At 42.4% G+C, this 12,206-nt stretch overlaps 1 protein-coding gene across 1 annotated transcript in view; it reads right to left on the bottom strand.

The window, feature by feature from the left end:
* LOC132390896 (disintegrin and metalloproteinase domain-containing protein 12-like) overlaps positions 1 to 11,929 on the bottom strand; it is a 78,324-nt gene extending 66,395 nt beyond the window's left edge. The window contains exons 1-3 of the mRNA XM_059963435.1: positions 11,733 to 11,929; positions 10,014 to 10,105; positions 457 to 533 (exon numbers count right to left, since the gene is read on the bottom strand). Of these exons, the coding sequence (XP_059819418.1) occupies positions 457 to 533; positions 10,014 to 10,105; positions 11,733 to 11,862 (299 nt within the window). The 5' untranslated portion in view covers positions 11,863 to 11,929. The remainder of the gene's footprint in view (positions 1 to 456; positions 534 to 10,013; positions 10,106 to 11,732) is intronic.
* Between the last annotated feature and the right edge of the window lie 277 nt (positions 11,930 to 12,206).

The following is a 12,206-nucleotide window of genomic DNA, read 5'->3' as shown; positions in this document are numbered from 1 at the left end:
TCATTAAAGACCCTCAAGACATGCCCTATTCACAGAGGAAGAGTACAGGAGCCTGAAGATCCCTACACAATTTAGAAACATTTCTTCCCCTTCACCATTAGATTTCTGAATAGTTCATGAAAACATGAACACTTATCTTATTATCTGTCTTTTGCACTATTTACCTATTTGTGTAACTTACGGTAACTTTTATATCTTACACTGTATTCCTGCTGCGAAACAACACATTTCAGTGATAATAAACCCGATTCTGATTAGTAAAATCAAATTATCAGGCAAGAGGCAACTCTACACACAACTTGTCTCAGATTTACGTGTAGTTTCAGTCACAGCTTTCAGCAGTCTGGCTCAGACCAACTGAGCCACTGATGCCCAACCCCTGACTGTGTATTGCTTCTCATGTCTATTAAGCAATTACCTTTTACCCAGTAGAGGCCAGGATCCCAATTTACTTACTGATTTCTTCTAAGGTCCAGAGTTAAATGCTGTTCTTCTATTTCCATCCAAATTTCAACGTCATCAGTATAATTGTTCTGCTTGTAAAAAGAGGGCTTTTAATCAGAATTCTGAGCGAAGATAATTCTGATTACATTTGAGCAAAGAAACACCGCAGGACAAATATATTCTATCATCCCTCCTTGACGCTAATGCAGCATATTGTTATTCCCTTTATCATTCTACAGAGACTTAAACATGTGATCCCTGCAATCATTGTTTCTTGCTAGCATTTAAGAGTAAGATGATAGATCAGCAGAGCAGATGTTTAGACCATACAACATAGGAGTAGAATCAGACCATTCAGCCCATCAAGTCTACTCCACAATTCCATCATGGCTCATCCCGGATCCCACTCAATCCCATACACCTGCCTTCTCCCCATATCCTTTGATGCCCTAACCGATCTTGAAATGATCAACTTCCACCTTAAATATACACTTGGACTTGGCCTTCACCGCAGTCTACGTCAGAACATTCCAGTCTCTGGTTAAAAAAACTCCTCCTTACATCTGTTCAAAAGGGTTGCCCCTCAGTTTTGAGGCTGTGCCCTCTAGTTCTGGATACCCCCAGCATAGTAAACATTCTCTCCACATCCACCTTATCTAGTGCTTTCAATATTTGGTAGGTTTCAATGAGATCTCCCCACACTCTTCTAAATTCCAGTGAGTACAGGCCCAAAGCTGTCAAACGTCCCTCATATGTTCACTCCTTCATTCCCAGAATCATCCTTATGAACCTCCTCTGCACTCTCTCCAATGCCAACACATCCTTTCTGAGATATGGGGCCCAAAACTGTTGACAATACTCTACGTACGGCCTGACTCATGTCTTACAAAGGCTCAACATTATCTCTTTTCTTTTCTATTCTATTTCCCTTGAAATAAATGCCAACATTGCATTTGCCTTCTTTATCATAGACTCAACCTGTAAGTTAACCTTCTGGGAGTCTTGCATGAGAACTCCCAAGTCCCTCTGCACCTCTGATGTTTGAACCTTCTCACCATTTAGATAACAGTCTGTACTATCGTCCCTTTTACCAAAATGCATTACCATATATTAACCACCACTGTATTCCATCTGCCACATTTTTGGCCATTCTTCCAACTTGTCAAAGTCCTGCTGCAATCGCATTGTTTCCTCAGCACTACCTACCCTCCATCTATCTTCATATCATTCACAAACTCTGCTATAAAGCCATCAAATCCATTATCCAAATCATAGACAAACAATGTGAAAAGCAGCAGTCCCAATACTGGCCCCTGAGGAACACCAACAGTTACCTGCAGCCAACCAGAAAGGCCCTTTTTATTCCCATTTGTTGCCTCCTGCCCATCAACCATTCCACTAGCTAGTATCTTTCCTGTAACACCATACAATTTTATCTTGTTAAGCAGTCTCATTTGGCACCCTATCAAATGCCTTCTGAAATCCAAGTAAATGACATCCACTGCCTCTCCTTTGTCCACCCAGCTTGTGACTTCCTCAAAGAACTCTAATAGATTTGTCAGGCAAGATTTCCCTTCATAGAAACCATGCTGACTTTGACATACTTTACCATTAGTCTCCAAGTACCTCGAAACCTCATCCTTAATAATAGACCCCAACACTTTCCCAACCACTGAGGTTAGGCTAAGTGGCCTATAATTTCCTTTATTTCGCTTTCCACCCTTCTTAGTGGAGTGACATTTGCAAACTTCCAGTCCTCTAGGACCATGCCAGAATCAAGTGATTCTTGAAAGATCATGACCAATGCATCTATTATCTCTTCAGCAACCTCTCTCAGGACTCTGGGATTTAGTTCATCCAGCCCAGGTGACTTATCGACCTTAAGACCTTTGGTTTGCCTAGCATCTTTTCCTTTGCAATAGCAATGGCAGTCACTGCTGCTCCTTGACACTCACTGACCTCTGGCACACTGCTAGTGTCTTCCACAGTGAAGACAGATGCAAAGTACTCATTAGGTTCATCAGCCATTTCTTTGTCCCCCATTAATACCTCACCAGCATCATTTTTCAGATGTCCAGTATCAACTATCACCTCCCTTTTACTTTTTCTATAACTGAAAAAACTTTTAGTATCTTGTTTTACATTATAGTTTATTCTGCCCTCAAAATGTAGTGACTTATTTCATACATCTGATCTGCTCTGGTGGGAAGAAGGAGGATGTTCAAAAGTTCAAAATAATGTTTTATTATCAGAGTACATATACAGTAGGCTACCACATACAACTCTGAAATTCATTATTCTGTGGGCATACTCAGCAAAACTATAGAATAGTAACTAAAAAAGGATAAATGAAAGATCCACCAGAAGACAACAAACTGCAAATGCAAAAAAAGTAACAATAAATAACAAGAACATGGAATAACAAGATAATGAGTCCTTAAAATGAAATGATTGATTGTGGGACAAGTGAATATAGTTACCCCTTCTTAGTCAAGAACCTGAACCTGGTGGCGGAGTTCTGAGACTCTTTACCTTCTACCTCATGGCAGCATAAGAAAAAGCATGGCCTGGTGTATCCAGAGATACCGGCCACATGACAGATGCACTGGCACCTGGCTGGTCGGAGGACACACCACATGCCAATCAACATTTAGTCCCTCCCAACTAATCAATGCACACCTAAATTATTGGTCACCTTAATTGGATTATCTCGCCCAGCCCCATGCTTTAAAAGGTGAGACTTGCCCTTGGCTAGCCCTCTCTTACAGACCACCACATTGGAGGTAAGTGCATTGATTTATGCTTGGGAAGGTCCATTGTTTGTCCTGGTAAGGGAGCCACAGCTATCCAAGGTCAAGGGGGATAGCTGTTGTAGTGCTTTTCCCTTGTTCTTTGTTTGTGTAACCGTACCCTATCCCCATACCACTTCCCATGTATTGTAGTTGCTTGTGTTGACCCGACTTCCCCTTGTAAATAAATTCCTTATTATTAAAACTGTGTGTGTCCAGGCCTCTACTGTTGAGACTCAAAGAACCAGTTATTTTCCATCACAACACCTGGGTGGTGAAGTTCTTTGATAATAGATGCTGCTTTCCTATAACAGTGTTTCATGCAGATGTACTCAACAGTCAGGAGGGCTTTCCCTGTGAAGTACTGGCCTATTCTGCGGCTTACTAACGAAGTTAAAGACGGCATTAAAACAAAAACAGGACCTCAAGACTCACTACCACCTGGTACATGAACAGCTATTACCTCTCAATCATCAGACTTTATAACCAGAGGGGATAACTTCACTCAACTTCACTTGCCCCATCACAAAATTAATGGACTCATTTTCAAGGATTCTTCATCTCATGTTCTTGACATTTATTATTTACTAATTTCTTTCTTTCTGTATTTTCAGTTTGTTGTCTTCTGTATTCTGACTGAATGCCCAAGTCGGCAATTTCCATTGATTTTGTCATGGTTATCATTCTATGGGATTATTGAGTATTCCCACAAGAACACAGATCTCAGTGATGACATATATGTACTTTGATAATAACTTTAATTTGAGCTTTGAACAATATGAACAAGACTAGTAGCAAGATACTGGAGTGGGAATTTATTAGAAAGGTTGGCTAGAGCTATAGAAAGGGGCATTTCTTTACTGAGACACAGCATGGTATAAGCCGCTACAGTACTTCGGGCTGCACTGCCCAGCAACACCTGATTAAACCCTCGCCTAATCACGGGACAATTGATAATGACAATTAACCTACCAACCAGTATGTCTTTGGACTGTGGAATGAAACCCACTACACCACTGCAAGAGTATAGAGTAGAGGCATAATCGTTGATTGTGGGAACAGTCCCTTTGGCCTAGTGAGTTTAAACCAAACATCAGGCACCCATTTACCCTGATTCCACACTACTTCCATTTTTATTCTCCCCACTTTCCCATCAAGATTTTGAGTATATTTCTGTTACATTGACTGTTCCATTTATTATAAATTACTATGATTCCACATTTAGATGGAGACATGACGTAAAGATTTTTACTCATGTATGTGAAGGTTGTAAGAAATAGTCAATTCAATTCAATTTATCATTCAAGATTGTTTAAAGTCATTTCCAGTACACAAGTGTAAAGGAGAACGAAATAATTGTCCATAAAGTGATGCTAAGCACATAAGGTGACCCTGACAGGAAATGATAAAATAGTGGCAGTTGGGGGTGTGGAGGGATAGGTTAATGGGTGACAGTGTTAATCAGCCTTACTGCTTGGGAAAAATAACTGATTTTGAGTCTGGTGATCCTGGCATGGATGTTGCGTATCTTCTCTCCGGTGGGAGTAGGACAAATAGTCCATGAACAGGGTGTGGGGGATGTTTCATAATGTTACTTACCTTTTTCGGGCTCCTTTCTGTATAAATATCCTTGATGGCAGAGAGACTGATGCCTGTGATGCATTAGGCAGTTTTGTCTACCCATCGTAGAGCTTTGTAGTCTGTCAGTGCAGTTTCCATACCAAGCAGTGATGTAACTTGTTAAGATGCTCTCCACTGTGCCTTTGTAAAAGGACTTGAGTATATAGCTTATAAGAGGTATTCACCACCCCTTTGAAGTTTTCATGTTTTATTGTTTTAATTTAAACAGTGGATTTAATTTGGCTTTTTTGACACTGATCAAGAAAAACACTCTTTTGTGTCAAAGTGAAACCAAGTTTCTACAAATTGGTCTAAATTTATTATAATTATTGAACACAAAATAATTGATTGCATAATTATTCACCCCATTCAAGTTGATATTGAAACTGTGTGGATAGGTCTCCATCAGCTTCACACATCTGTACACTGCAATTTTTACCCATTCTTCCTTACAAAACTGCTCAAGTTTAGTCAGATTACATGACAAATGAATAAGTGAACAGCCCTTCTCAAGTCCATCCAGCCACAAAGCCCCAATTGGATTGAGATCTAGACAGACATGGCCACTCCAGAACATTGACTTTGTTATTTCTTAAGCCATTCCTGTGTAGCTCTGGCATTATGCTTGGTATCGGTCAATGTCTTGCTGGAAAACAAATCTTCTCCCAAGTCACAGTTCTCTTGCAGACTGTATCAGGGTTTCCCTGTACTTTACTGCATTCATCATATCCTCTACCTTCACAAGTCATCCTGGGCCTGTTGCACTGAAGGATCCCCACAGCATGATGCAGCCACCATCATGTTTCAGGGTAGGGATGGGGTGCTTTTGATGTGCGGTGTTTGGTTTACACCAAATATAATGCTTAATCTGATGGCCGAAAGGCTCAATTTTGGTTTCACCAGACCATAGTACCTTCTTTCAGCTGACTTTAGAGTCTCCCACATCTTCTGGCAAATTCCAGCCAAGATGTCATTTGAATTTTCATGAGAGGTTTTTTCAACAGTGGTTTTCTCTTTGTCACTCTCTCACAAAGCTGCAAATGGTGAAGCACCCGGACAACAGTTGTATGTGCAGTCTCTCCCATCTCAGCACTGAGGCTTGTAACTCCTCGAGTTGTCATAGGTCTCTTGGTGGCCCCCAAAACTTGTCCCCTTCTTGCACGGTCACTACATTTTTGAGGACAGCCTGCTCTAGGCAAATTTACAGCTGTACCATATTCTTTTGATTTCTTGTTGATTGACCTAACTGTACTCCAAGGAATATTCAGTGACTTGGAAATGTTCTTGTATCTATCTCTGAATTGTGCTTTTTTTTGGAGTGTTTTTTGTCTTCATGGTGTAGTTTTTGCCAGGATACTGACTCACCAACAGTTGGACCTTCCAGATATGGCTGTATTTTTACCACAATCAATTGAAACACCTTGACTGCACACAAGTCTCCGGAAACAGATCTCCATTTACCTAATAATGTGACTTCTAAAACAAATTGGCTGCATCAGTGACGATTTGGTGTCATATTGAAGGTGTGAATACTTATGCAATCAATTGTTTCCTGTTTTATATTTGTAATTACTTTAGATCACTTTGTAGAGGTCTGTTTTCACTTTGACATGAATGAGTCTTTTTCTGTCGATCAGTGTCGAAAAAGCCAAATTAAATACAACAGACCATAGCAGCAGGAGAAGGCCATTTGGCCCTTCGAGCCAGCACCACCATTCAATGTGATCACGGCTGATCATCCACAGTCAGTACCCCGTTCCTGCCTTCTCTCCATATCCCTTGACACTGCTATCTTTAAGAGCTCTATCTAACTCTTTCTTGAAAGCATCCAGAGAATTGGCCTCCACTGCCTTCTGAGGCTGACAATTCCATAGATCCAGAACTCTCTGGGTTAAAAAAATACACTGATTCAATATTGTAGAACAATAAAGCATGTAAGCTCCTGGGGGGGGGGTGAAGGGGGTGAATACCTTTTACAGGCACTGCAGATGTGCATAGTCCAGCTTTTTCAAGCCTCATCAGAAAGTAGAGGTGATGATGAGTTTCTACCCTAGATTCTATCATGAATCTACATTCCAGCCAATGAACTCACAAGTCTTCAGGTTATGAGAAGTTGGGTGTGGATCCGTTGACCAGACAAATGGACTATTTTGTCCTGCACGGCATCACATTGAGGTTATTATGTTTATAGGCCTGGGAGTATTTCAGCACACACTCCAGATTCTGCTTCATAAGTTGTGAAATCTCATGGATGGGAGTTTAGTCAATCTTTACAAAATCCTCAGCCAGAGACTTGCCCTGAAGCCAGTTTTTATGCGCATTCGACTAAAATATCAGATTAATGGTAGCCCTTATGATGTTGTTAGTGGGATGTGCTAACAGCAGTATCACTGAATGTCACAGGTAGATAGTCAACACCTACTAAGTCTGACAGAATCTGTGGAAAGAGAAACCAAGTTACCATCTCATCTGGAAATTGACCTTCAGCTTGAAACATTCACTGTTTCTCTGACAATACACGTTCATAACTTGCTGAGGTTTCCAGAATATTCCATTTTTATTTCAGATTTCTAGCTTGTGCAGTACTTGTTTATCAGATTAGTTTTAAATTACTGACAGGGTGGGTGAGGGATTGCTGTGTGAAATCAGGTTCGGCGAGTGGGGACAGAAGACACTCGGTACCAATGGCAAGTTAAGTGCTACTTTACACAAGACAGATACTAAATATTCAGCAAACCAAATTACACCCAGTTACAAATATTTATCTAAACTGTGGGCTTGGGCCCTCTCTCACTGTGGCATGCTTCCACTGTTCCCGCAGCACTGGTCACAATACAGTCTGTCAGCAAGCCCTCAAAGCAAAGCCCTCAGTGCGCTAGGTTTCTATTCTATCATTGTGTACAGCTCAGATCACCAAATTATAGGAAAGGTATCGACAACATAGAGAGAGTACAGTGAAGGTTTACCAGAATGTAACCTGGGTTTAAGTACCTAAGTTACAGAGAAAGGTTGAATAAGTTATGTCTTTATTCTTTGGAGTGTAGAAGGTTGAGGAGGGACTTGATAGAGGTGTTTAAAATTATGAGGGGGATAAATCGGGTTGACGTGGCTAGGCTTTTCCCATTGAGAGTAGGGGAGATTCAAACAAGAGGACATGATTTGAGAGTTAGGGGGCAAAAGTTTAAGGGTAGCATGTGGGGGAATTTCTTTACTCAGAGTGGTAGCTGTGTGGAATGAGCTTCCAGTAGAAGTGGTAGAGGCAGGTTTGGTATTGTCATTTAAAGTAAAATTGGATAGGTATATGGACAGGAAAGGAATAGAGGGTTATGGGCCGAGTGCAGGCCACTGGGACTAGGTGAGTGTAAGCGTCAGCACGGACTAGAAGGGCCGAGATGGCCTGTTTACGTGCTGTAATTGTTATATGGTTAAATGGCAGCCAATGGAAGTGCTGCAATGCTCCTAAAACGTGTCTATCTAGCAAGAGGGAGCAGGTTCCAATGAACTGGTACTGTAACAGGGATGGATTAAACACAAGGACAATGTGAGGCCTATTTGTCTAGGTTGGCACGGGGTTATGAGCCAGTGTTAGGTCAGAGGATGGAGCAGTTGGCATAAAGATAAATGCAATGTGTTGAGAGACTGTGAGGAAGGAGAGGCAATAGACAGGGCATAAATACAGCCAGTTGAATGGGTGGAAAGGTGCCTATTTTAAATATGATTATATTAAAAAGGGTGATGTATGTGGATCAGTACACGGAATGAGGATGTTATGGCCATTATGGTGGTTTGGCTGTTATAAAGGCAGGAATGGCTGCTGGATGTTCCAGGGTTGAGGTGTTGCAAAAGGGACAGGGAGGGAAGTAACTGGGTGGGGGTTACTGGCATGCTAAGCAGGGATAGTATCACAGCCGCAGTAAGGGAGAATGTCATGGAAGGATTGTCTACTGAATTAGTGTAGGTGGAAGTCAGAAACAGGAAGGGAGCTGTTGGATGTTTCTGATAAACCCACATTCCCTCCCCACCTCTGAATAACCATTGTACAAATCTCAACCAGCTTACTCCATTACTGATCTGCCTCTGTGTAATGTTGTACATGGTTCTGACTAAATTTTTACCTTTCTCCAGAAACTAAGTCATTGCAGCCTGTGGCCATCAAACTTTACAACTCCTCCCTCAGTGTCAGACATCCTGAGCCAATAAGCTGGTCCTGGACTTATTTCCACTTAGCATAATTTACTTGTTATTATTTAATTATTTATGGTTTTATATTGCTATATTTCTACACTATTCTTGGCTGGTGCGACTGTAACAAAACCCAATTTCCCTCGGGATCAATAAAGGTCTGTCTACTGCCTGTAACTCTTGCTTCCGCAACCCCGAGTGCACTTACCCTAACTCTAACTCTTGTGATTTTATACTGTCCATCCACTCCCTGTAACCCAGTGCCCTGAGTCCTGGCAATCTCCTTGTCAATCTTTTTAATTCAATAACTTTTTTCCTATAGCAGGCAACTGAGCACAGTACTTCAAATGAGGCTTCACCAGAACCTCCCAACTTCTATACTCACTATCCTGATCACTGAAGGACAGTATGTCAACAGCCAGCTACCCATGACTCCATTTGTACTCCAAGAGTCTTCTGTTCTACAACAGTCCTCTCAGTCATATCCTGAGAGACACTGAACTGGTAAGTTATGGCTAGGACTAACTGCTGGTAAATGGGATAGTATACATCAATCAGCCAGGCTATAGGTCCCATTTCTGTATATCTAGTAAGAGAGAGGATGTTCTACAGACCAGTACAGCACAGAACAGGTGCTTCACCCCACAATGTTTGGTCAAACCAATTAAAGGAGTAATCAAATGGACAACCAAATGAATCTCTTCTGCCCACATGAAGTCCATATCCTTCCATTTTCCTTACATTCACGTGCCTATCTAAAAGTCTGTACCACCACGTACCACTTGCTTTTACCACAAATCCAGGCTGCACACTCCAGACACCCACAACTCTTTTTGTAAAAAATGTACCCCTCACATCTCCTTTGAAATTACCTCCTCACCCTAAATGCATGTCAACCCTTGCCGACTCTATCTGTGCCTCCCATAAAACGTCTGAAATATTAAAATGCATTCAGAACAGATCTGTAGATTTATTTACCTGTTGTAAATGATCCATGTTTCGCATCTGACCTCCTGATATAATGAATGGTGAGATGACTCTGTACTGTGGATCTTCTCCAAGAAGCTTTTCTTTGAGTATGTTTCATTGTCAGAAAAAAACAAGATATCATTATTTCAATTAGCTATTGTTGAGTAATAAGCTGAACAACAATTATCAAAAACAAACCAGGTCATTATAGGCTAGAGAACCTCAAATCAGTGATTGGAAAATTATTAGATTCTTAGTAATAGGATCTATTAACATCTGGAAAAAACCCATGGACTTATTGTGGATATTCATTTTGGCTTTGTTTGAGGGTGATCATATCCTACAAATGACTTATTTGAGGAGTTATGAAGATGATTGAGGGCTGTTTTATATGCATGAAGTAAAGCTTTCAACAAGGTCCATCGCGGTAAGGTGATTCAGAAAATGAAAACATGGTGACTTGGGAGATTAGATTCAAAACTGGGTGGGGTGAGTGATGATAGGGTGTTATTCTGACTGGAGTCCTGTGACCAGTGGTATTTCAGAGATCATTGTTGGGACCTCTTTGAATAAAAACATCAGGGGAGTGATCAGTAAGTATGCAAACAAGAACAACAAAAAAAGTTGAGGATAGGGAGGAAGGTTGTCAAAGCAGACAGCAGGATATAGATCATAGATCAGTGTCATGTGAACAGGCCCTTTGGCTCATGATGTTTGTGCCAAATTAAACTACACATATTCTGTCTGAAAATGATCCCTATCCCTTCATTTTCAAGTGTCTGTCTGAAAGTTACAAATCACTATGATGTCTACTTCCACCAATAACTGCCACAGCCCTTCAAGACACCAACCACTCTCTGTAAAAGATAATGTGCTCCTCACATCTCCTTTTCGGCTCAAGCACCTTTCCTCCAGTGCTTGCCATTTCTACTCAGGAGAAAAATATTGTGTGGTTATTTTCTTTTTACTTTTTATTTAGAAGAGAAACAACACAGAACAGGCCCTTCTGGCCTAACGAGCCACACCATTCAGCAACTCCCAGCTAAGCAGTGCATCTTTGGACTGAAATGAAATACACTGGTCATGGGGTACCTCCTTACAGAGGGTGGTGGAATTGAATTCCGATGCCCCGAGCTGTAAGTGTTGGGTTGACTGCTATGCTACGGTGCATGTCCCTCAGTAATTTTAGACTCGTATCAGGTCTCTTCTTTGCCCCAGATAATTGGAAATATGGACGGACAACTGTTGTGCTTTGAATTTCGGGAAGTCATATACACGGATATGTTCACAAAATGCTGGTGGAACACAGCAGGCCAGGCAGCATCTTATGAGAAGGAAGCACTGTCGACGTTTCGGGCAGAGACCCTTCATCAGGACTCGTCCATGGTGCTTACAGATGCTGCCTGGCCTGCTGTGTTCCACCAGCATTTTGTGTGTATTGCTTGAATTTTGAGCATCTGCAGATTTCCCTGTGTTCACATGGATATAAGTGTTTTTCCTAGGATCGAAATTTCGAATACCAGAGAATGAGGCTTCAATGTTCAAAATAAATTTATAAAAATACATATGTCACCAGATACAACTTTGAGATTAATTTTCTTGCGGACATAATAAATCCATAATTGCACCATCCAGCAAAAAACAACAAACATGGGAAGGTGGGTAGGAGGGGAGGTGCGAAGGAAGGCCTGGAGCGGTGGGCAGCCCACTAAAGGCGAGGCTCCTCACCTGCCAGCCGGCCGTGACCGCTGGGACCTTCTGCGCTACTCTGCGGCATGGGCTCGGGGCTGCCTGTCCACAGGGCCGTGAGAAGGCGGCCACAAATGGCGAAGCCCATCAGGCCAAGGTAACGAGGCATGGCGACGCTGAACTGAGGAACAACCGCCAGCTCGGTTCAAACAGCCTTCCCGCGCGGCCCGCCCGCGCGCAGCCTTCCCGCGCGGCCCGCCCCGCCCGCGCCCCCGCGCAGCCTTCCCTTCGCGGCCCGCCCGCGCGCAGCCTTCCCTTCGCGGCCCGCCCGCGCGCAGCCTTCCCGCGCGGCGCGCCCCCGCCCGCGCGCAGCCTTCCCGCGCGGCGCGCCCCCGCCCGCGCGGCCAGTCTGGAGCAACTAACAAGCTGCAGGAGAAATTCAGTGAGTCCCGCAGTATCTGTCGAAACAAATATGGATTTGGTTTATTGTTACTGTTCCGAAATACTCGTCCA

Source organism: Hypanus sabinus, chromosome 3 (assembly GCF_030144855.1).
Source record: "Hypanus sabinus isolate sHypSab1 chromosome 3, sHypSab1.hap1, whole genome shotgun sequence".
In the NCBI taxonomy this organism is placed as follows: domain Eukaryota; kingdom Metazoa; phylum Chordata; class Chondrichthyes; order Myliobatiformes; family Dasyatidae; genus Hypanus; species Hypanus sabinus.
Note: the sequence above shows the minus strand (reverse complement) of the source record. Positions and strands in the feature narration are given on the sequence as shown.